The sequence below is a fragment of the Barbus barbus genome, assembly GCF_936440315.1.
Source record: "Barbus barbus genome assembly, chromosome: 18".
In the NCBI taxonomy this organism is placed as follows: domain Eukaryota; kingdom Metazoa; phylum Chordata; class Actinopteri; order Cypriniformes; family Cyprinidae; genus Barbus; species Barbus barbus.
In genome coordinates, this window is record NC_136746.1 from 15,299,952 (window position 1) to 15,325,728 (window position 25,777).

At 38.3% G+C, this 25,777-nt stretch overlaps 2 protein-coding genes across 3 annotated transcripts; one reads left to right on the forward strand and one right to left on the reverse strand.

The window, feature by feature from the left end:
• Positions 1–952: 952 nt before the first annotated feature.
• Positions 953–4,071, forward strand: LOC306884171 (neuromedin-K receptor-like; the record flags this gene model as incomplete). Its single annotated transcript, XM_079439889.1, has 5 exons — positions 953–1,347; positions 2,486–2,680; positions 2,931–3,081; positions 3,476–3,672; positions 3,879–4,071. The coding sequence occupies 5 exons, from the start codon at positions 953–955 to the stop codon at positions 4,069–4,071; spliced, it is 1,131 nt and encodes a 376-aa protein (XP_079296015.1).
• A 1,637-nt stretch (positions 4,072–5,708) lies between these two features.
• LOC306884573 (hexokinase-1) lies at positions 5,709–25,551 on the reverse strand. 2 transcript variants are annotated; one of them, XM_079440540.1, is made up of 18 exons: positions 25,451–25,551; positions 19,057–19,219; positions 16,681–16,829; positions 13,847–13,966; positions 13,588–13,683; positions 13,384–13,483; positions 12,915–13,098; positions 12,659–12,814; positions 11,570–11,803; positions 10,324–10,628; positions 9,629–9,777; positions 8,935–9,054; positions 8,753–8,848; positions 8,546–8,645; positions 8,225–8,408; positions 7,860–8,015; positions 7,509–7,742; positions 5,709–7,422 (listed from the first exon to the last, which is right to left on the reverse strand). In XM_079440540.1, exons 1-18 carry the CDS (start codon positions 25,463–25,465, stop codon positions 7,275–7,277), a joined length of 2,709 nt encoding a protein of 902 aa, XP_079296666.1. In that variant the 5' UTR covers positions 25,466–25,551; the 3' UTR covers positions 5,709–7,274. The 2 variants fall into 2 exon arrangements, with proteins under 2 accessions (XP_079296666.1, XP_079296665.1); XM_079440539.1 differs by lacking the exon at positions 25,451–25,551 and adding an exon at positions 21,660–22,274.
• Positions 25,552–25,777: the final 226 nt, after the last annotated feature.

Here is a 25,777-nt window from a genome sequence, read left to right on the forward strand (position 1 = left end):
AATTTAAAAATAATAACAACACACCACTTGGGTTCTGTGCCAAGTCATCATGAGGGTCTAATTTTATCTTTTTACTTCAAAATAAAAACTGTAACTTTTACTCCACAAAACCAGAAACACTGATGTGTCCACAACTCCCTCACAGACTGCAATTTACCAGAGACACAAAATAAAAAATAGCCATTAATCAAAAGTGCTGGGATGAGATTTTGCCATTTTAAGAGTAAAAAAATGAAGGTGGGGTGGGGGGTTCATCTTACCCTAATTCGCAAAATAATGAAAAAGACATCTTCAGACATCAACCTGAAATATCCTATAGCACTCGAAGTGTCCAAATAAGAGTAATGGACACTAACTCAGTATCCACTTCCTCCACCTGCTGCCCAGACACCTGTCTCACTGCTCTGACAAAATGAACAAATATCACCTCACACAACTGGAGAAAAGAGGGGTATCTAAGCAACGTCTCAGCAGAACAAATACAGCAGACCTTACGCATGCTCTAAACTGTGACATATTTCCATAGTGTGCGCTACAGGGGTTTGCCAATTATTAATGACAGCAAGCTGTCCACGGTTAACGTCTCAATGCATGCCAATTAAATATTTTTGGTTTTCGCCAGCTTTTTAGAAGAGTGTAGGATGCTGTGCGTCACAATGCGCGCTGGCAAAAGTGTCTCATTCAACGTCATTGGACCCGACACACCTCCAACACTTGGCACACATTCCTTCAGTTTTTCAGTGCTATGCCATCCCTTCAGGCGCAATAACGAACTTCAGCAAGCGGTTTGGACAGGAGGCGCACTGACCACACTCACAGTTTGGAAAATGAACTGCTGCAAATGTCTAATATACACAAGTTTACAATGTCGTAGCGACAGCAGAGCGAGTCAGTCACTGGAATAAGAATACAGATTGATTTATCACCTGTGACTACGGACAAATAGGCTACAATGGATACCACTTTGGACCCCCTTTCAACATCTCTTCTCTACGACGAGGAAGATGGAAACGAAACCTCTACCAATCTATTCGAGCAGCCGGACTGGCAGGTGGCACTATGGGCGATTGCATACTCTTTAATCGTAATTGTGTCCATCATTGGCAATGTCACTGTTATTTGGATCATTCTGGCACATAAACGCATGAGGACAGTCACCAACTACTTCATTGTAAACCTCGCCTTTTCTGATGCATCTATGGCAACTTTTAACACTGTCTTTAATTTCGTGTATGCTTTGCACAATGACTGGTATTTTGGTTTGGGATACTGTAAATTTCAAAACTTTTTCCCAATAACAGCAATGTTCTCAAGCATTTATTCAATGGCGGCTATTGCTGTTGACAGGTAAGCAGACAACAAAGCACTTCGTTGAAAATCATTGTGGTTATATTTACTACAGCACACTTTATAAATTGCAATTAATAATCTAAAGATTTTTTGTTATTTTTCAATCTTCCCATGGATTAGGATAATTAATCATCATGCTATTATAATAATATGACATTAACCATGCCATAAATCAGTTAGAGATGGGCTAAGTTTCTGTGATAAAACACAGATGAGGTTATATGATCTGTTAACCTTCTGATGCCAGCTGGTTTTACATGTTTTTGCTGGTCATATATAAACGAGCTGGTCCAAGCTGATCTAAATGATGAATCAGGTGGACTGACATCCACCTGGTAGACGAAGCTGGTTAGAGCTATTTTTCGCAGCAGAGATATAAACCTAATTCGACCAAATTTTAGGTTTTGTCACTGTGCATAGAGGAAAATAGCTCTAAATCCATCAACTCGAAGGCATAAGTATAAAGCTTTTATCTGTTGACCACCACCAATCTTCCATAGACGGTCAAAATTAGTTAATTGATAGGCCAAATAAATCTTAAAATTCATCCCCTTTTAATGATAAATAGCTCATATTTTCATGAGCAACTGTCGTGGTTACCTAAAAATGTTGAGAAAAGCGTTTAAAAGCTCATGCAAAATCAATAAAAATGCTGAATTGATTAGGACCCACACTTAAGCTTTCAATGGAGTCTAAGAACCTGTGCGCATGTAGTTCGAGCGCGCAACGTCCCCGAACATGTAATTTACCTGCGCGCGTTTCCCTGAAAGTCCATTTACTGCGCGCAAATAATGCATTTGTGACATTCCTGGATAATGGATTGTGGATTGAGCGTGTGGATTGTGTTCTGATAAATAAGAGTCTGATTTAGTGACCAACAAGTAGATGATAATAATTAACCATAACGCAACCTATCAATCCTATCTTTCTGGATGTGCTCCAGTGATACATTATGCTGCAGTAAATTCCGTCCAAAAAGCGCTTTATGCTCTGAATGGCAATAGAAGGGAAACTCAATAAAGTGGTATTGCCAGCCTTTTCCATTTTGTTATTCATATATATCAAATTTTTGGTAGCCTGCCATTTAAAGGCATACGTTCACTTTCTTTAAGATGTTCTTGGCTGAAATCCACAGATATATGGCTATAATCCACCCTCTGAAGCCCAGGCTCTCCTCCACTACTACTAAAGTTCTGATCGGGGTCATCTGGACCGTGGCTTTTTCACTGGCATTTCCTCAGTGTTATTACGCCAGCACCAAATTCTACTTCCCTCGGACAGTTTGTATGGTGGAATGGCCCGACGATTATGGAGGGAAACATCAGCTCTCGTAAGAAAAGTGCACAAACACTGTATCCTTTTATTCTGTATGATTACACAAGCTTTGCTCAATTCTTACTGACAAGAAAATCATTTTAAAATAGGTTAAACATCGAGAGCAGCCTAATTTTTCACTTCTGAAAGATTTTAATGCCCATCAAAGGCATAACATAGGAATTTTAAAAAATGACAGTAGAGGATTCTTACCTAAAAAATGTGCATTTATGTAGATTTGACTGAAGTGGTGCTTGATCTCATAGGTATCAGATTGCTGTGATTATCCTGATCTACTTGCTCCCTCTGCTGGTGATGTTGGTGACCTACAGCCTGGTTGGACGGAGGCTGTGGGGCAGCGAGATCCCTGGAGAAGCATCAGACCACTACCAGAACCAGATGCAGGCGAAACGCAAGGTTAGTGATGCTAGTATTTACTTGTGTAATTTTGTTATTTATTCCAGTTTCTCTACATAATCACCTACCTTATGCCACGTGCCCACATGCACACTCAGATGAAGGCAGTTGTCATGTTTCTAAACTCTAAATAGATAGCTACATCTGAAAAAAAAGTGTATTATCATGAGCAAATGTAGTTAAGCTCCATAAAATATTAAAGAATCAATGGTTAAAACCTTCTATAGGGACAGAACGCTTTTCTTCTTGCTGAATGGAAAATCAGCTTTTTCATTCCTTTCACATATTTCTTTCTTGTGTCCTTCAGAATAATAAGCCTGTCCAGAGAGATTTTTCATTGGTTGCAGCAGCTATTTATGGTTTTGGAAAATTGTATTTTTGCAATTTATTAAAGGTTGTGAAGATGATGATAGTGGTGGTGACGACCTTTGCAATATGTTGGCTTCCCTACCACATCTACTTCATCCTGGGGAGCTTCAACAGGGACATATACAAGCAGCACTACATCCAACAGGTCTATTTGTCCATCTTCTGGCTGGCCATGAGTTCCACTATGTACAACCCCATCATTTACTGCTGTCTAAACCAAAGGTAAATGCACATTACATCACAGGAAGGAGAAAAAAATATATGTAAACACATTAACATGGATATTTAGTGCAGCATTTGCATTGATGTCAGTTAATCTATTGATCCCTAAAGTTTAATTTCAATACTATTATCATTATTTATTCTTCAGGAAGTCCCATTGTTAATGCACAGGAAGTTAACATCTAGCATCTGCTGTCCTTTTTTAGATTCCGCTCAGGCTTTCGCAAAGCGTTCCAGTGGTGCCCCCTCGTCAAGATTTCTGAGGAGGACAACATAGAACTGCAGCACATGAGAACCTTCCACATGAGACGCAGTTATCGCACTGAGACCACCAGCATGGTGGTCCGTAATCATGCAAGCGAACCAGAAGACACCACATCCAAACTAATCAAAGCCTGAATTCTACAACATTTCAGTAATGAGGGTGATAAACATCCCTGTTGGCGATTATTAAAATCAAGCACGACCATACTTGCACTTAATACCTCACAACAGAATTAGATTTTCCCTCTTATTGTTCTCTGTGGATTCAGTGGGCTTTACAGGTGGAGTATTCATCTACTCATATGCCATAAGCACCAAGCCTTATTTGTTTCTGTGTTGCTGCTTGAAGTGCTAGTCCTAGTATGTGTATATATCAGCTCATTTTGTAGATACTGCATATTCTGTTCAAAGGTTTGGGGTCAGAAAGATTTTTTATCAAGAAATGAATGCATTAAATTGATCAAAAATAGCAATAAAGGAATTTATAATTATATTTCAATTAAATACTAATCTTTTGAACTTTCTATTCATCAAATAATTCTGAAAAATATATGTTTCCACAAAAATATTAAGTAGCACAATTGTTTTCAACATTGATAATAATAAGTGTTTCCTGAGCACCAAATCCATGCATATTAGAATGATTTCTGAAGGATCAAGTAACTCTGTAGACTGGCGTTATAGATGCTAAAAATTCAGCTTTACAGTTTTTTTTATTGCATTTTTTATCAAATAAATGCAGCCTGGCTGAGCATATGAGACTTTCAAGTATGTAAATAAAGGGGAAAGGGAAGTGGTGTGTGGCCAAGTATGGTGACCCATACTCGGAATTTGTGCTCTGCATATAACCCATCCAAGTGTACACACAGTAGTGAACATACACCCGGAGCAGTGGGCAGCCAATGCTGCGGCGCCTGGGAAGCAGTTGGGGGTTCGGTGACTTGCTCAAGGGTCTCACCTCAGTCGTGGTATTGAGGGTGGAGAGAGTGTTGGTTAATCCCTGCCGGACCCGAGACTCGAACCCACAACCTTCGGGTCCAACTCTCTATCCATTAGGCCACGACTGCCCTCAAAATATTCATATTACTGACCCTAAACCTGAACAACAATTTACCATCTTAATCCATGCACCACTATTGAGCAATGAATGTTTTAAGCTGTAAATATTGGTTAAATGTCAAGTGGCATCTCTAAATGTAAAAACAGAACTGCAAAATCAGCATTAAATTGGTCAGAGCATCTGTACCCAAAGAGTATGGATTGATTGAGATATATTCAGTCTGGTGTAAGCAGTCTGATGACTTTTGGGTTGATTTGATAGCGTTGGAAAAAAGAGACAAAATTAGGTGGGAAATATGTGTTGCCTAATTATCTATAGTGGCTAAAATATAAACAAAACCAAACAGTTGTAATTGTACTGTAAATTGACAAGCAAGCTTACTTTTCAATGGTACTCAATGTTTACAGAATGTATTATATTTAATATATATCTGCATGTACTTCCATACGCTTGACTGTTTAAAGAGAATTGAGTATGTTTCCCTTAGTTTTAGCCCTGAGATATTTCATTTCAAAGGTAATATGTATTTTTTCTTTCAAGTACAACATCCAAGAAATTCTAAACTGTAGCTGAGTAATAATTAAGCTGTATATAAGCTGTCTTCTATTTTGTTTGTTATGCTGTCACATATACAGTAATGGCAGTGGGTAATGCACAATTGATATTTTTATTGATTTTGTTGGTAAAAATCTCATTTGTTTGTTTTTCTTTTGCATGAGTGCCTAAGATCTGTTTAATTGTATGAATGTATGAAATCTGAGTAAAAGATATCGTACAGTTAATGCGTTACTAGTGCATTACATTACTAGAGTTTGGTCAAATACAAAAGTGTAAAATAGAACAGAGGGATTGGGATGTACCTAGATATGACAACCCAGGTATACAAAGCTAAAAAAATAAATAAATAAAATAAAGAGTAAATACCCAGTAGCCACAAAAATAAGACAAATAATCTGACTCTACTACATCTTGAAGCTTTTGATCAATCAAGGCTCACATTTGGCTCCCTTAAGATAAAGTTTAAATCTTTATTTATTTGTGATTTTTGAGGATAATTTTAAAATTGAGCCATTTTGTTCAGGCATGCTTTTTCCGCATCACCTGCAAATCAACTGTCAATACATTCATTCAAGATAGATAGAATAGGAATTTATTTTATTGCACAAACAATCACATAGGATCTAAATAGTGAAGAAGAAAAAAACGCTACTGTGTTTGGGCAACCGCGAAGGATACCACAGAACACAAATTGAGTTGATCAAAATATTTTTATGGTTTTCTCCTATATAGGTTTTTCCATGAACATCTATTTATATAGTGCAACTATGAAATAGTACAAAATCAGTGGATGCCAGACCTCAGTTACCAAATAAGGCATGCATTCATCAGAAGATCTCTGAGCCACTACACAGATTCACTCACATCAACTACACACTCACAAATAACCAGCCAGGGCACACAGAAGGACATTTACTGGGAATCAGTACTGATAACCTGCAGATCTGCATACACACAGCAAAAAGCTGACAAAAGCAATACGCATGATACACTCCGCTAAATTCTTCGGGAATGAGAGGATAAGACAATTTCAGAGAAAGTGGATATGCAAAGGCAATAGGTTTCCTGTCCTTGTTCATTTGTACGGCAACCAATATAAGGGGTTTGAATTATCAGGAAGGCAGCTGTGACTGCGAGACTGAACTTGCCCGTCTTCCTCACTTTGACCGTGACCAATGAGGAGGCTGTTATGGTTAGCGAATGTTCCTCAGATGTTTTGCAATATTCACACCACAAACTGCCACACAGACAATTGACAATACGCAGAGGTTTGGAATTAGCTTGGCATAATAGCCACAAAATACCTTCTTCCCCTCAGGTATCCATTTCTTGTCACGTCAACCATCAAATATAAAAATAAAATAAATAATATCGTCATATACTTGGTCAAATATCTTAACTTTAATGTTTGTAATGTGTTTACATTTCTTCCCTTTTTCCAATATACATCCATAAATACTTTAACAACAGTTTAAGATCTTTGTATAGTTTGGGTGGACACAGATAGACCAAACCCTAATAACACACAAAGACATACACAGAGAAAGGCTGACATGTAGGAGTGAGATAAGAAGCAAAGGGGTCAAATCACAGCTCTGGGCATGAGCAGAAGGATGTGCCGGATAGTGGTGGATGACAGCCAAATCACAGCTGCAAGTGGAAATGTATACGCTCTGCGAGAGAGCTAGAGAAGGAGCTGAGGGCTTGTTCGATGCAGGGTTCAGCTCTTTTGTTCTTGCTGGCGGAGGCGGCACCCAACGGCGGTGATCAAGGCGGCGCCTTTCCCGCTTCCATCTTCTGAGAGCAAGAAGTTGACGTTGCATTTGGGGGCGAGCTCCTTCACAGTCTGATGCATTATCCGTGAGAAACTGAAAAGAGGCACAAGTCAGGCTCCACATTTATGCACTGTAGCTATAAATACAATCAAAAATGCATTTATTTTGCATGTACTTACTGTGGATGGAGCTTATACAGAGTGCCATCCACCCCAACGGTGATGTCCAGATGGTCCAGACCACGGTTCTCTCGGATTTTGTCTACAACAGCGGCCATTCCTGCTCCACAGAGCTGGGCAGCCCGGTGGGAAACAGCTCCACACACTTCCTTGACGATAATACTGTCGTCACATGTGCTGTCCAGGCCCAGATGCTGCAGAATGGACCTGACCTGCAGTAGCGCCAAACGGTCACTAGAGGGAAGAAACAACCATTAAAGCAATTTGAAATGTTTCTAAACAGGATGTATTTAGGCATTTCAGTCTATTTGGTTTTTGTGATGAAATACGGCAATGTCATTTGAGTAGTACCTCTCGATTTGGGAAAGGAACTTGGTTTCAAAGATGCCCCTGGTCTTCAGGGTCTCAGAGATCTGTCCTCTGAAGAGGAAGCCACGTTTTGTCAAATCAATCAGGATGTTCCGTACAATCTCACCCAGGTACATGCCACTGCACATCTTCTCATATCTAAAAGTGAAAAAAAAAAAAACGTTAAATTTTTAGATCTCAAATATGCCAAAACATTATAAAAATATGAAATATTGCACACCATCATGCTACATTTACAAACACCAGGTTCCACATCTTCCAGACTTGCTTTCTTAGGCTGAAACATTTGCTTCAATTTATTTTCACATTTTTCTTTTCTTCACACTTGACTGGGTAAAACTGCTCACTTTTGTTTGCCGGCATTGAGGGAGAGATCATCCACAGCATTATCATACTGAGTCCTGATGTCATCCAGGCAGCCATTATCTCCAAACGCTCCCCACTCCATGTTCACACACATCCTGCCATCCACTCCATCAACCGTCTCAACGTTTTGCATTTCCTCCATGTAGCAGGCATTGCTACCCGTTCCTAAAATCACACATATGAATATCTTAGCATGTTTTCCTAACTCAAATGTGCATATAAGACTAAGGTATTTAGAGGTAAAATTGTATTATTTAATATATACATTTAATATATTGAATAATACATTGTATTGTATTTACCTGCAATTAGCCCAACCTCACATGTGGGTTCCTCATATGCACAGGTCATCATTGTACCCACTGTGTCATTCACTATGGCAACAACATCCAAATCAAACTCCTGTAGATAATATAGCATACACAAAACATTCGTCACACTAGTATCAAGATTACTTTATAAAATCTTGTATCATCTTGTTACATTTCTGACAGTATGCCATAACTCACCTCTCTCCTTTTGATCGCCTCTCTCAAGAGGCCGACAACATCTTCTCCTTCACAGTCTGTGGCTTTAAAGCCCTTTGTCCAAGTTACCAGAATTCCCTGTATTCATCAAAGCATGATAAATCATCAGGATATCATTCAATAGATGAGCAAATGAAGTCTAAAAAGCAAACAAGGCAGCTCACCGCATCCAGACTAGTTTGTCTGCAGGGGAAGGAAAAGGTAAAGCCCAGAGGCAGGCGGGCGTTCTTCATCCCCATATAGTCCAGGAAGTCAGATATGCAGTACACAATGTGGTCAAATAGCTGCAGGTGGTGTGGAACAGAAATTAAAATAATTTAGTGTTGAAATGTTGCCTTTACTTAGAGATAAAAAATTTGTTATAAATCATTACGTAGCCATTAATTAATAAAACAGCATATCATATATCATATCACATCATTTCGTATGTACAATACCAGTCAAAACTTTGGCTTGGGGTCAGTACTTTTTGTTTTGTTTTTTAAATCTCTTATGCTTAGCAAGGTTGTATTAATCTGATTAAAATACAGTAAAAACTGTAGTATTGTGAAAAAGTATTACAATTTAAAATAATAGTTTCCAATTTAAAATTCCTGTGATGCAAAGCTGAATTTTCAGCAGCCATTACTCCAGTTTTCAGTGTCACGCGATCCTTCAGAAATCATTCTGATATGCTTATTTAGTGCTCAAAAATATTTATTATTATCAGACTAAAATTTGAAATTTTTCAGGATTCTCCGATGAATAGAAATCTATTTTTACTGGTATATTTTAGGTGGTGTACAACTATATAAAAGATGCTTTTTGTGTAAGTCTAGTCTTTTAATGAGGTGCAAATACGTCACAATGACCACGCACCTCTTCTCCGGTTCCTTGCATTACTTCAATGGGAATGGCGTAGATTTTATTATGCATCTCCACAGTTCGCTTCTTGCCGCTGCGAATCTTTACCAAAAGCACCCTGAAATTTGTGCCTCCAAGATCCAGAGCCAAAAAGTCACCATTTTCTATATAAAAGAGAAAATACAGAAATACAGAGAAGTCATGATCCTGCAGCATACAAAAATGTATTAAATAATGCCAAATTTATAATTTAGGATAATAACGAGAGCATAAAGTTCCTGTGCCATTGTTTAATTTTATTGCTCTATTTGTGAATTCAGATGGTTTTAAATTCTCAGCACATTTGCTCAGTATTTATATTTGTTGAATGGTGAAAACACATCTGCATGCACTATTCTTAACTGAGCTGCATATTAAAACTCTTCACCTTAAATCACCATCAGGGAAACAAAACAATGTCATGTGCCTGTATTGAGTAAGCCTGGGATTATACTATGATGCAATTCAACAGGGATGAAGAGAATTTCATTTACTCATAGCAGAGGAGCAGGCGGATTTTAGACATGATGCATGAATGCATTTTGCTAAATGTAATTATGACACTGCATTTTTAGTGAAGGAATGGCAGATTATGTCTGGGGGATCATTGCCCATCTAGGATTCTTTGCCTATTTTTAGGAAAATACACTCTATAGCTGTAGATCTTTTACCAGTTCCATCCGGGGTGCTCCGCACATAAGTGGGCAGCATCTTGACGGTTGCTGTGTTTTGGGTGTTCTTGCTCAATCCATTCTGGATCTCAGTTCTCATTCTCTTTTTCACCTCCAGCAGTTGTTCTTTGGTCAACCGGAACTCTGCCAGTGTCTCGGCAATCTGACGTGTCTGATCGGCCAACCGGGAAGCCCAGGCTGTTACCATTGCAGCCCCTTTGCCACTTCCACTCTCAGAGAGCAAGAAGCGAACATCAGACTCCGGCACCAGACGACGCACAGTTTTGTGCAACCGGCGGGCATACCTGGCAAAAACAGAGGTTTTGTGGATTCAAATGTCAGTCTGTGTATTACTAATTACAAGTGTGGACTCTTTCTGTAGGTTACATAGTTATGTAATACTTTGTACCATGTGACCTATAGTTCGGTTCACACAGAACACGTGTTGCGCTTAAAAACACAACGGCATGGAAAAAATGCCAATAGGTCATTTTGTAAACCTGCCCTCGATGGACCTGTTTGACCGTTGCGCTCATCTTGAGTCTTTCACAGCGTCTGGAACGGGTTACACGGCGTTCCAAAAAGCTGCGTTTACCTTTTAAAACACATTAAGATGTTTTTCAATGGAAAAGAATGTGTTAAGTGTGAATTGGCCCCAATTTGTTTAAAATTTTTACTTGACTGCCGCGTTTTTAGAATAATGTCAACGGTTACTTAGAATGCAGAGACCGACTTATCGGAATTGGGTATTCCAAAGTGTCGTGTAATAAGAAAGATAAGAAGCAAAGCCTTATTTGAACATTCAAGAGTTTTAAGGCTTGTGTAAAATATAATTTTAGTCTTGTCCAGCTTATATGAAGGACACACTGTCCTTTAGCCATATCCTCTTCGCAGTACAGAGCACTGCTATGTCTTTCAGGTTTATTTAAAGACAGTCTATTCTGACTTTCAAAGAGGTCTATAAATTGTTGTGAATATGTGACATGAATGTAAGGTCAGTGTAACAACAAATAGTGGAGCAGCTGCTCCTATGGAAACCCATTCAATGTGTATTAATAGAACTCGCCTTTGTCTGAAGAGCCCTCAAGAGGGTTCAGCGCTCACTCAGGGTGTCACATGCACCTGCAGATGCATTCCTGAAACCCTCTGTGATGATTTACTAAGCATGCCGGGTACATACTATTACTGATAAGTCATGTTTTCATCTGATTTTAATCTGATTGGATGATCTGAATGTAATACTCACTGTGGGTGCATCTTGTACAGGGAACCATCGATGCCCACTGTGGAGCGGAGGCGCGGGCTGTTTTTATTGTCCTTGAGACGTGTGAGGATTGCACCCAGAGTGGCGGCAATTAGATTTGCAGAGCGAAAAGAGACAATAGCGCAAACATGCTGCACAGCAATGCAGTCGTCTTCAGATGGCTCTACACCCAAGCGTGTCAAAATCTCCTTGGCTTTGGTAAGTCCTTCTTTGCTCCTAAAGAAAGAAGTGGTACTGTTTTAAGGTTTAAAATATCATGATTTTTAGAGTCATAAAGGACCTGAATAGTTCATGTAGCTCTGCCCTCCCCCACCCCCCAAACATGCTAAAAATGCACTGACCCTCAGGCCATCCAATATATAGATAAGTTTGTTTCTTCGTTGGAACAGATTTGGAGAAATTTAGTATTACATAATTTGCTCACCAATGAGTCACCTGCAGTGAATCTGTGCCATCAGAAGAGTCCAAACAGCTGATAAAAACATCAAAATAGCCCACAACACGACTCCAGTTTATCTATCAATGTCTTGTGAAGTGAAATGCTGTACATTTGTAACAAACAAATTTATCTGTAAAAAACCCTGATGAATTTGTTTCTGACAAAAAGCTTTACATAAGGCGTTAATTGATGGACTGTTGATTGATGGAGTCATGTGGATTATTAGCTGTTTGGACTCATTCTGTTGGCACCCATACACTGTAGAGGATCCATTGGTGAGTAAGTGCTGTAATTTCTCCAAATCTGTTCTGATGGAGAAACAAACTCCTCTACACCTTGGATGGCCTGAGGGTGATTACATTTAAATTTTTTGGGGGTGAACTATTTCTTTAATTTCAGTCCTCTAGTGACAGTGATTCCATTTTTCAAACAAGATTTAAAGGGATAGTTCACCTTCAGTTGGTCCCCATTGACTTGGATTGTATTTTTTTTTTCATACCATGGAAGTCAATGGGGAAAACCAACTGAAGAGAACTGTCCCTTTAGGTACATTTTTTATTTAATTAATTATTAATTTATTTATGGTCATTATCAAATTAATAATGACCATAATGAAATGAAGGACAACTCACTTCTCAATTGCAGAAACATGCTTGGTCTCAAATTTTCCTTTTGTAAGCAGCTCTGGGGTGATGCGGCCCTCAAACAGCAGGCCTTCCTTAGCCATCTTGACCAAGATCAGCCTCACCAGCTCACCCATGTACATCCCGCTGACCATCTTCTCAAACCTGAAAACAGCCAACATTTACCTTTACCTCTTCAAACATTCTGATAAATTATGCTAAGATTTTTTTTTTTTTTGAGAGCTTTTAAAGTTCTGTGACTTACAACTGCTTTCCGGGGTTGAGGGACCCACGATCAATCTCCCTGTCAAACTCAGTTTGGATATCCTCCAATGTGCCGTCGTCTCCAAAAGCCCCCCATTCAGTATTAATACACATCCTGCCTTCATCTCCCTCCACCAGGTCAATGTGTCTGAGCTCCTCCATGTAACATGCATTAGTGCCGGTACCTGCGGGATCACAGCAGCATATGCCATAGCAGATGTTTAAGAATCCAGAAGCTTTGATCGAGCATATTTAGAATATCAAATATTTTTGTGGTATTCACCATTCATCTGTTCACCGAGGGAAGTTCATTTTACAATGTTGCTGTGAGCAAATCTATTTTAATTTTAATTTACATGATTCAAATGGGCATTACAAATCTACAATTCTAATTTTAAACTCATTTGATGTCCATTTAAAAGTCTGGTAAAATACATAAAATAGAGAGGTATTAGGACAATTTTTTTTACCAATAATAATGCCGACTTCACAGCGCTGGTCATCAAAGCCACAGGTCATCATAGTTCCCACAGTGTCATTGACAACAGCCATGATATCTGCATCATAGTCCTGTAAGTGAATTATTACACCATTAAATTCTTCAGTAAAAAGTCTAAAATGAATATCCAACTGTATACCATCCATAAAATAATAGATTACTTTATTAAACTCACCCCACGTTTTTTGATGGCTTTATTAAGTAGCTTTACTACATCCATTCCCTCAACCCCACTGGCCTTAAAGCGCTTTGTCCATGTTAGCAAAACAGCCTGTAGAAATACAATAGTAAAATGCTGTCATAAGTTTATAAGCAGGATTCAATAAAAAATCTCAATTGTTTAAACTGGATCTGTGACACACAGTAGTAGAAATATATAAAATGTAAATGTCATAATTTCTTGGCAAACCATATAGAATTTAATGTTCCGTTACCTCATCCAGTTTGGAGTGTGCACAAGGGAATGAGAACGTGAAACCCATTGGAAGCTTCTTGTCTTTAATTTTTTGTTTCTCCATGAAGTCTCCAAGACATTCTGCAACATGGTCAAACAACTGCAAGAAATAATGAGTACAAATGTACAAAATGGAGACAATTAAGATTGAAGACAAAAGCTGGATGGCTTAGACAGAAGATCAAAACACTATTTCTATTATGACAACTCTTGGTTATGGGTATAACAATGTTAATGTATTTGGTCTTGGCGGAATAGATCTGCTATACTGCTGCCGCTAAATTGCAGCTGCTGTTGTAGATTATTGCTGCTGCTGCAAAGCAAGTGCAGGAACTTGCTACTGCCAATATAGATACTGCTGACATGGTACTGTGAGTATTTAAGACATACTGCTGTCTTAAATACTTACAATAGCATATATAATAACCCGTATAAGATCTATACAGGAACTGGGGAAGGTGGAGGATTTCAGAGTAGGGCTGTGCGATTAATTGAAATCGAAATCGCGATTTGAGACGTTGCGATTTGCTAATCGCAAAGCCTGCGATGTGGACGCGATATTACTCTGTTCCAGAGCATATGTATGACTGCCAGCCTTGAGTGACAGTCTTATTAACCAACAGAGTGAGAGCACCTCCACTCTCCCCGATCAGCACTGCTCTAGCCAACTACATAAACTCCCACCGTTTAAAAAGGGTCAGATCAAAAGTTAGGCAAATTAAAACTAAAGAAAAACGTATGTAACTTCAGCTTTGAAATGACAGACAACGAACACAAAAGGTAATCTGCAAGAGCTGCGTCACAACCCATATCAAGAGCTCCCTTATCGGTTCTGCTTTCAGTACTGGAGAATAAAAGATACATTTTTAGATGTTTTTATTAGTAGGCTACATGAACGTTATCTTACACATTTTATCTCCCCAACAGATTAATTTGAAATAAGTTTGTTCGCTAAATCAGAAGACCGCACACACAGCCCGTGTCTCTGAATGCTTCTCATAGTCGCTCCGCTCTGCCCCACGCTGCGCGTCTCCCGCGTTTCACGGACGAGCCGTTTACACGCAGCCTGTCTCCTAATGCTGTTTTATACTCGCGGTCTCTCGCCTGGTTCTGCTCCGCTAGTCTCTCACGAGCGCATCTGGCAATATGGACGAGGCCTGACGCACGTGCGCAACCTGTGTCAACTCGCGCCTGGCTCCGCGTTTAAAATTAATGTAAATAAATACTTGCCAATATCACTTGGATGAAATTAAACATTCAGCACATTTCCCACTTGTTCTTAAAATCCCAAATACTTAAAAATGAATAAATCAGCCCGTGTAACATATAACACTTTAATAATTGACTAAAGAAATACAGTTCTTTATTTATAAAAAATAAACGCATCTTTCCTGTGAAATTCAGTAATTCTGTAATAGTAGTGATATCATTATAATCTTCCCTGCAGAAAAAACAAACAAACAAAAAACATTGAACCCCTCCCAAAACACAATAGAAGATGTAATGGATTTAAAGGTTATAATGGGAATTGTATTGTATAATGGTGTCTATGTAAGGGATAATCAACGGCTAGCCGTGCATTACAATTTATTTGACCTCCACGTCGATTTTAATGCAGGACGTGGAGGCAAAGAACCGCCCCACACGAAGCGGAGGGAAGAGCATTAAAATCCTTTAATGCACGGCTAGCTGTTGATTATCCCTAACATAGACACCATTATAGTCACCATGGTCATTTGCCAAGTTAAAGACAAGTTAAAACTTATTGCTCTTTGCAGCGCAATATTTGACCGGAAGGGTAAAAATTATGGTTATTTTCGTCAGTTAACGCTCCTTGGGTCTAGCATTCTGCCAGCTTCAAATCAGACACAGAGATGAAATAGTGTGGTAGGACCACATTTATTTGAATGAATTATAGCATGTATTTCAATTAAGTGTCGATTGAGATGTGTGTTGGTTAGTGTGCATCAATTAGCAGCGCATTTAATATGGAACGGTGATTAAACTGCCCTGGAACAACCTGTGTAGTTAAACGAATTTAATCAACACCTGCCAGCCAATCAGAATCGAGTATTTAGACAGACCATGGAATAATGGTATTTGATGCATTCTTTTGGTGGGATGTAATCTAGCTACCAATAATAGAACAACAGTAATTCCTATTGGAATAATGCCCAAAACAAAAAGGAATTTTGTAATGTTTTTTATGGAAACTATAAGAATTTCTGTGATGGTTTCTATTGTTTTTTTGTTTGTTTTTTCAGCAGGGTAACGATACTCATACTGTGCTGCACGTTATTGACAATATTGAGCTGAAGCTTGACTTTGCAAATTTAAAATAGCAAATCAAATCGCAATATCTGTCAAAAAAATCGCTATTTGATATTTTTCCCCAAATCGCACAGCCCTAATTCAGAGGAACGTTAAAAGTGTGCTGGGAACTGCTCTAGTGAATGATAACTAGCCATTCAAATGTAAAGTAGCACACTCATTGGCTGCGTATGCAACATGAACCAATCAACTTGTGCCAAGTAGTTTAGCGCTGTGAATATCATCAGTTTGCTAGGGACCCATCAGCCTGTACCATCTAGAGTTTCATGACAGAACTTGGCACTTAACTGTCTAATGTACAAAAGCCTTTATATTAAAGACTTTTATATTAAGCCTTTTATATTAATGTTTGATCGTAAGCACTAACATATTGTCTATTCAGATGACATTGTTCAATATCAATTCATACACTTAATTTCACACATATTTTCAACTAAAATTGGTTGTTTATGATTTCAGGTGGATGAAAAACTGGTCATGTACCCGTGATCCGCTGCCGTGGATGATGTCCTCTGGAGTCTCATATATCTGACTTTCCATCTGCACTGTCTGTTTCTTCTCATGAGACACTTTCACCCGCAGAATACGGAAATTAGAGCCGCCCAGATCCAGGGCAATGAAATCTCCTTTCTCTGTAAGTGAATTAAAGAAATCAACAATATTACAAGTATTTTTCCACTATCAAGAGTTCACAGGTTAACTTAAAGACTTAGTTCAGCCATTTGTCATTTTTAGGCGAACTATCCCTTTAATGATACTTAAAAGCATGTAACATTAAACTAGGTAGAATGTTCCCCTTCTGGAATTTGCTTTATTAAGCTACCTAAAGGACACTGCCACTGTTATCCTTATGACAACATGGCAGAAACCTGACTGGGTACAGTGTACCATTCTTGTAATGGCAAGACTGCATCAACATTTATTTTGGTCGTGACCAAGGGGGCTTAATCAGGAATGCTTTTTAACCGAGCTGGCGAAAGGCAGAGACGAATCACCCCAGGCAGCACTCTCACAGCGAGACAAAGTGCATTCTTACAAACAGATTCTTCAGAAAATCTTTGCAGCAAAATGGTGATTAACAAGTCTGTTTACGCCATAGATTGAATAGAGAAAGAGTAATGCCAAGAGAGCTTTGTGTTACGTCAAAAACGCTCTCTGTATCTGTCTTTTTGCTTCTCGAAGCTCCTCGACGTGTCCAGATTGTCGATATTATGTGCAGTGCTTGTTGCCAAGCAACACTGAAACTCAAATGCCTTTCTTTTTTCTTGCTGTCTTCTGTTTCTAGGTTGGAAATGAGGTGTCTGGGAGTGTGAAGATTTTTAATACTGTAAACTCAGCATCAACTGGAAAGGTCAGTTAACTGGAGTTGCAGGTTATTACAATAAAATGTTATTCACATGAAAAGGATACATAACAAAACTGTTTCAACATCCTAAATGTATTTTTTAATGACTGAATTGATCTGTAGCAAACTTAAGTAGTTTAACAAGATATTAAAACCATTTCAGGAAAACTTTGAAATGAGTACAAATATAAAGGGTAATGTAAAGTAAAGTGCCATTCACATTCTATAACTATGCTGTTATAACTATGCTCTGTATCTCAGATGATCTGTTATGTAACACCTAAAATCACATCAAACCACAAGAAATAATTTGTTTTAAATGCAGGTAAGTGGTCACTGGTGGGCATTTTCATATAAGAGACTTGCTGTAGACACATAGGCATTTTATCATTGGGATGTTAATAGTGTAGTGTCCAGCACCTTAGAACTAGAGAGCTGCTCTTGACAAGCTATTCTGGACTTGATGTATGTATACTATGCTATTGCAGCGATGAATGGATTACAAAATCAATTGATGTGGACACAAAATCAATCAGATTTGTCCATGTTGTTCTAATTGTTTTGAATTACTTTGCTGCAACATGAGCAAAAAAAAAAAATCATTAACTAGAATGAAACTGCCTTGCAGAACACATTGTAGTATGGATGCTAACAAATTGCACTGAAGTCAACTTTCACATGCCAATCTGACTGGGATTACAGCTCATATAATCCGTGATGTAACCCAGTGAGTTTGGTTGGATGCTGCAGGGCATGTAGAAAGGCATGAGCACATGTCAATGCAGCTCTCAGTGTGTTGTGGCACAGGGGAAATCGGTTCAATATTGTGAGCACACAGAAGTAGATTCACCCCATTCTATACAACAGTAAAGTTTGCATAGAAAATACATTTGGAGCCAGGCAAATGTTATTAATTCATAATCTATTTAAAAGAATTTTACCAGAAGGTGACTTTAGAATGTTTGCTTAGCCTTGATGCATGTTATTGCGATTGAGTAAACTCTGGCATGCAGTACCTAAGATTTATCTTAAAAATGGAACAAACAAATGGCTAAAATGAAAATTCAGCAGATTGAAATCTACACTTGCAACAATACTGGTTAAACTAGTTTTCTTCACAACTTGCAAACAGCTTTTAATGAATACCTTCTAAGGTTCAGGTATCTCTGAGGGCATTCACTTAAAGCGTTACTTCAATAGTAAGCATTTGACCTCTTTGATTCCAAAAATCTAAGTTTTGGTCAAACGTATTGTTCTTTCTTTTGTCAAAGCATTTAAAAGAAGTACAACGAAGAAAGCTGACATTTCTTTTCGAGACTGATTTGCCCTGATGGACAGACCTGCAGACTCCACAGTTTGCTTGACACTGATTTATGAGGAAAGCCCGGCTGGTTTTTATTTCTATACACGGCATCCTTTCTCAGCTACTTCCAAAGCAAGCTTTTGTAATTACTTAAGGATTCTGTCATCAGATAAAAGGCATTTATTTACAGCCATAAAAATGAAAAGCTCACCTGATCCATCAGGAATGGACCTTACAAAGGTGGGCAGCATCTTGACGGTAGCTGTTGGGTTAGTGTCTCGTCCCAATCCGTTCTCCATTTCCCTTCGGAAGCGGGCCATGATGTCGCGCAGCGTCTCATCAGAGAACCGCATGGCGTACAAGTATTTGTCAATCTACACAAATTGACACAAAATGAACAAATTACATTGTGCCCTTTGCCCCCATGTTTTCTAAAGCACCCAGGTGTTTCTTAGTAATCAATATTGATGATCATGGTGAACGTCAGTTGTTAGGTCAGTGTGTCCTTGAAATATATGGCCTGTGGCCTAGATGCAGACATACCAGAAATATGGGCAATGTCGTTTATAAACACAGACGATATTCATCAGGAAAATGGCTATAGTGGAAGATGTTTCACTGCAACAAAAGTGAATTAATACTGTAAACATAAGCACCTGCTCTTGCATATGCTGACTCATGATTGAGCCTTTAACTGTAGTGTGAGCACATGAGAGATTTAGGCTAAAGTCGGTGTTTGATGCCACTGATGAAAAAATAGTTTACATTAGTATGCAAAGTGTTGTTCTTTACATTCTCTATTTGGTGATACACTTACAGATTAATAACAAATATTCTGGAAGACAATATTATTATTATTATATTATTATATTTGTGAGTTTGTATTTATTTATTAATTGTTTGTCATTTGTTCAAAATAATTTTTCAATCAGATATAGTTCTGTACATAGTATAGTCTTCCAAACCATATGCAAATGCTAATTATGACACATCACACATGTAAGAAACAGTATATGCCAGTAAAATCTCTATTTACATGACAACATTTCTGCATGAAAGTTACTACAGTATCTTTCAAGTTGTTAAATTTGTTTTGTTAAATAACACAAGGAGAGAGGGTGTAAAATGGGTCATTGTGTAACCGCCATGAGTAACATCCAACTTCCTTGTAAAAACATGAGAGCAGTGGTAAAGCTGCCAGGACCGTCTAAATGAGGGTGAAGAGAATGGTGGCTTTATCTTTAAATGAGCTAAGAGCACTCACATGTTCTTCTCTCTGTGTGATTTGTTTGCAAAGGCTATGTCATATACGCTATGCTTCACCACTGTTTAATCGCTTGTTCACCAACTTCCTGTCACATTAGCGACAAATAACTTTTATAATCAAATTATATGTATGGCATCTATGGGTCGTAAAACTCTTATCAGGAGAGAGTAGCAGGTGCACAACTGAATCACACAGGATGGATTTCATTGCAGCCTGTCATGCCTTACACATATTGTTATAGTAACCATGTTACACAATACAACTGTTGCTTCTTATTCTGAAGTATTAATGTGCTTCTGGGAACAGTGTTGTTACTGTTAACTAAAACTGTAAAAAACATTTGATTGAAATAAAACTTAAATAAGATACTTAAATGTTTGTTGAAATACTTAAACTTAAAAAACTTGAACAAAAATAGAAATGTGTTTTGGCAGTTAACTGAAACTTCTACAATAAATTATATAATAGTGTATTAAAAATACTAAAATAACACTGTTGTGGAAATTAATAATGAGGTCTATAAAATATCTGACTTGTATCCAAACCATGATGACTTTTTGATGCACATTGCCAGAGAAAGTGGCACATATGTAACTCTAAATTTCAAAAGTTTGAGGCAAAAAGAATATCTGGTTATTGGTTAATGAATTTTGTGCAAGTATTTACAAAATAGTACTAAGAATTCAGCACAATATAAGGTAATAAGGATGGCAGAATTTAGTTATGTATTTTTATTACAGATTATTAAAATGGGGAAATTTAATAAATTAGTATCTAGGTTTAGGAAAATAGTTTAGGAAAAATGTATTATAGAAGTAAATATATAAACCACCTATGTATTAATATCTAAATCTGTGTGGTAATATTAGAGTATTTCTCAAATATTTCTCAGTTAAGGTAGGACTATTAAATAATCACATTTAAAATGGTATTTTAAAATCAAGTTTTTTTTTTTTTTTTACTAACAGAGTTAGATTATAGAGTGCATATCCTCAAAGTGAGACACACAGGCATGTGCATACATGCAGGGCTGCTCTGTTTACACCTTTCCCTCCCTCCACAATTGCATTCAAACACTGTCAAAACTCCCCGGCAAAGGCAAGCCGTTAGTCAGCTGTTGAAACCCGACTCTCTTCCTACGGGGGAGGGGGTTGATGCTCACGACCACCTTCCCCCACTCAGAGACGTACTCTCCAGTAAGCACGTTCACACAGAGACACACACAAAAAATCATTCTTCTCCTTATGGCAGCTCTATTACGCCCCACATCCTGCTTTCAAGGACATTGCAGCATGAACCCGACAACCTATGGCGACGGCGTCGTGTCGTCATTTGCAAGGGTATACCTCGTCCCCTCATTCTCGCCGTCGCACATTGTGTGACGTAGAAGCTGCAGATGGAAGGACGTGAGATGAGGCGCATCTCACGACTCTCTGCTGTAAAACGCAGGCCTGTGTCACCTGTTGTCACGTGTTTGGAAAAGCTCGCAAACGCTCGTGAGGGCGAATTTTGAGCAGCACTTGTTAAAGACAAATGATGAAACTCACCTTTTTGACCTGGTCATCCTTCAGTTCAGTGAAGTAGTAGGCCAGAAGCTGTGCCGCTATCATCCTGCTTCACCTCTTTGGTGAAAAAGCAACAGAAGAGAGAAGGACAAGCCTTACGATCCTTTCTAGTGAGGCAGGCAAAACAATTTGAGCCCAGAAGCAACGTGGGTTAGCTGTTAAACGAGAAGCCGGCACGTAGGGGTGTTCCCTCTCAGTGTTACGACAATGTCTGACTCTCCTCGGCCTAGGAAGTCAAGCTGCATATAATGCCCTTGCATGAGATGCAGCAGAGGCTAGGATGGGGAACGGCTAAAGCCCTACCTACTCACTCTGCTCCTATTGGCTGAGCTTTATGGGCAGGCTTGTGAGGCAGAGCACAGCTGACAGCCGCCCTCCTCCTCTGGCTCTCCTTCGTGCTTCTTCCTCTCAGATCCCACCTCCTTCTTCCATTCTATCTGCTCAGTCCTTTTCCGTCTTCCTTCCTCCTCATTCTCTTCCACTTTGAGTGAAAGAAAAAGGGGTTCACCTAAGAGGCACGTAGTGCACATTCTCAGTGCGTCACATACTCAAAGCCTCGCTGCTTGAGCTCTTAAAAGTAGTTAGGTTGGTAGATCTGGGCGGAGAAGCAGAAATGCTGAGTAATGCTATAGCCAAAGTCATATCAGCACAGATGCATGTTTCCTGTTTATACAGTTCAGAGACAGGACCATTAGAAACGTGTGACGCTGGCGGAAAAAAGGAGACTTCTTGTGACGTTATTTCGAGGGTAGTCGGCAGGGGGGATGGTCAAAAGGATGGTGGCAAAAATGACATTAGGGGTCAGTCTGGAAAGACCTAGCCTAAAATGTGTGAACAGCTGGAGATTATTTACATTTGAAACAAGAGAGGATGCGCATGACATGTTGATGTTAAAGTACACATAATGACATTAAAATGTCAAGGAAATTAACTCCTTGTCTTACAATATCCATGTCATTATGTGATTTAATTGTCATTTAAAATGTTCCTTACAATGACTGAGGCTCTAAAATAGCCATTTTGCATCACATCGATTTGACACATGCGCTTGTTAATTTTCTGAAAAGGACTGCAACACTTAAAAAATACAAGCATTAGGCAAATATTACAATGATTTAAAAAATAAGTAAATAAACTTTGTTTAATATTTAACGATTAATTCCCTTTGATGTATGATGGATGTTAAAATAAATAAAATAATTGGTACCCTATAATCTGGATATTATAAATTCTAATATAATAAAATAAACAAACAAACATAAAAATCCCTGTGATATTAGCTGGTCATCGTATGTATTAATTAAATAAATAAAACAAATGATGTCCTATATTATATATACTGGACATATTAAATGCTGATGAAAATATAAAATACATTTTAAAAATAAATAAAAAAAAATGTATATATTAAATGCTGATTTGAGGAAGTAGTGTTAAATGTGATTTAGCCTAAGCTGTTAGGGTTTACTTTACAGTATCTCCAGGGAATGTCATGGTGGAAAACATTCAAAGTAAATCCATAGAAGCAGGTGAGGGGATGGTGACACAGGCCAGATGAGCTTTACTGTGGGTCGTGCTTCAAGGCACACAGCCACCCTCCCCCTCTCAGAAGCACGTGAACGTGAGAGCCTAACATCCTCTTTCTGAGCAGAGCCAATCACAGTGAATTTCACTGAGATGCGTCACGAGAAGCATCACAAATGACAGATTTGATTCATTCATATATCTAAACATATATTACAGCACATATTTGTCCCGGATATGTGCAAATGATTGAACTGAAAAGTTGTTATTTTGTAGAGAAATACCGTTTTATAATGCAATTTTTTAATAGCAATACACATTGACTATATTCAGTCTTACGTATACTAAGAGACATTTCAATTAACTCGCAACTGCAATTTTAAAAGTAAAAAGTAAAGTCGTGACGTATTGTCAAGTATGGTGACCCATACTCGAAATTGGTGCTCTGCGTTTAACCCATCCAAGTGCACACACACAGCAGTGAGTAGTGAACAAATGCACGCACACACACACACACACACACCCGGAGCAGTGGGCAGCCATGCTGCGGCGCCCGGGGAGCAATTGGGGGTTCGGTGCCTTGCTCAAGGGCACCTCAGTCGTGGTATTGAGGGTGGAGAGAGCGCTGTACATTCACTCCCCCCACCTACAATCCCTGCCGGCCGGGGACTCGAGCCCGCAACCTTTCGATTACGAGTCCGACTCCCCTTTTAGGCCACGACTTCCCTTTCTAAGATTTCCCTGAAATGTAATTTTAGTCATAGACAGTGGCAGTGCAGAAACTTTTACAGCCCATAAAAGACACCAATGCCTTTTATTTATAATACTTGAAGGTGACTCAAAGTGAGATAAGGTTTCCTAGAACAGAGCTGTTCATATTCTACAGGCCATGCATCATAATGGCAAGAAATGTGACCGTATGGCACACATTCAAATGTCGCTCATTCCTGAAAGTTCATTTACAAGGGAACAATGTCCAGCCAGTTGAGTACTTTGCATAGTTGAGCAATTATGTCACTTCCTGGTAGATTTACTCAGAGCGTTATAGGAGTGTAAAGGAAGTGAATTTGTCTTTCACAATATCCATGTCATTATTTATTTTAATTATCATTAAAAATTTTCATTACAATGACCGAGGCTCTAAAATACTCATTACATCGATTTTTTCAAATTGAAGTTTGAATAGCGGAGCAATGACTTCCTGGCAGATTTACTCACTGTGCTAGAAGTGTTTGTGTTTGCTTAGTGTCTGTGACAGTGGAGATATGATATATAATAAATAATGTCTGACATTTTCACAAAATAACCTACCCAGTAGGCCTACTACACCCATTGACAGCTAAATGTTCATGCATGAATGAGCAGACAGATACTGTGACAGAGGTTAGTTTTTTCAAGGTCATTGGTCAGTTCTTAAAAATGGCCAGTCCATTCTACTTCTTAATAGTCCTCACAAGGAGGAATGGTTAAGCCAAATCATCTAATTTTTCACAAAACTATTCCAGAAATTCCCAAAATGAATTTTTGATTTAGGTATTGTGTGGAAAAAAACTGTGTCATTAAAAATGTAAGACATAAATTATAATTATTTTGATAGTGTTATTTTTTTTTTTTTGGTTTTTGGGTTATTTTGGTCATGACTAACCTTTGAGATTTGAATTTGTATGACAAATTTGTACTCATAGAAGTAAGATGAACTGCTGTGATCAGTGCGATTAGCTTATTAAGCCAGTCCATTGGAACTGTGAATTTGAGATGCATAATTAGAGACATTTTAGTGAAAACATTTTTACTTACTGTTTAACAGCTGCTTTCTAAAATGCTGTAAGAAGTAGTCTAATTACACCATGTCCTCAACAGAACATCCAGAAGAACAGGAATAAACCCACAGTATGTCTGTCTCCTTCTAACAAGTCTTTAGTTTACTGAGGCAGAGCAAAACACATCCTCCACAAGGGGTAAAATAAATGCTCATGATTTAAGCTTACATAAAATGCATTAGGCCTAATATAATCGTCATGAATCTGTCTGGAATTTGCACTGTGGACCTGGATAAATGATTTGTCATTTTACTGTATACGTATATGTCAGAAATGACAAATAAACTTAATGTATAACCCAGTACTATAATAACATTAGGGTTTTGCTGAAATTTAAAGGATTTTTAAGGATCTAAACACTACAAAATGTCAGCCTGTTCTCTAAACACAGCTATTTGAACAGACACAAGATGTAGGAAGTTTTGTTACCTTATCACTTTCCATAAATGAAGGCAGGTGGGTTACTCTTTTAAAAAATAGGATAGAGAATCTCACCGTCAGCTGAACTAGTTGGCTCCTTGAGATCAAGTCGGATTAAACACACGCTCTTGTATAACACAACAATGCCACCGCATTGAGAAGGGTGCTATTGTAAGGATTGTAATTAAGCTTGTACTTTTGATACTTACTGATATTACACAAATAACAAATAATGCTAAATATTGTTCCTTGTATCGAGTTAAATTAAAGAGGTAAAAAATATGCTACAGAATGCAATAATTTTTTTATCAAGACTACAGGCAGTGTTACCAGAGA

What these genes read in the sequence shown, in the direction of transcription:
- LOC306884573 (XM_079440539.1), bottom strand. Translation starts at nt 21,722, where the DNA reads ATGATAGCGGCACAGCTTCTGGCCTACTACTTCACTGAACTGAAGGAT. An exon ending in CTCAACCCCGGAAAGCAGTT is followed by an intron (nt 12,815 to 12,914) that starts GTAAGTCACAGA and finishes GGCTGTTTTCAG; the next exon opens with GTTTGAGAAGATGGTCAGCG. An exon ending in GACAAACTAGTCTGGATGCG is followed by an intron (nt 8,849 to 8,934) that starts GTGAGCTGCCTT and finishes TGATGAATACAG; the next exon opens with GGAATTCTGGTAACTTGGAC.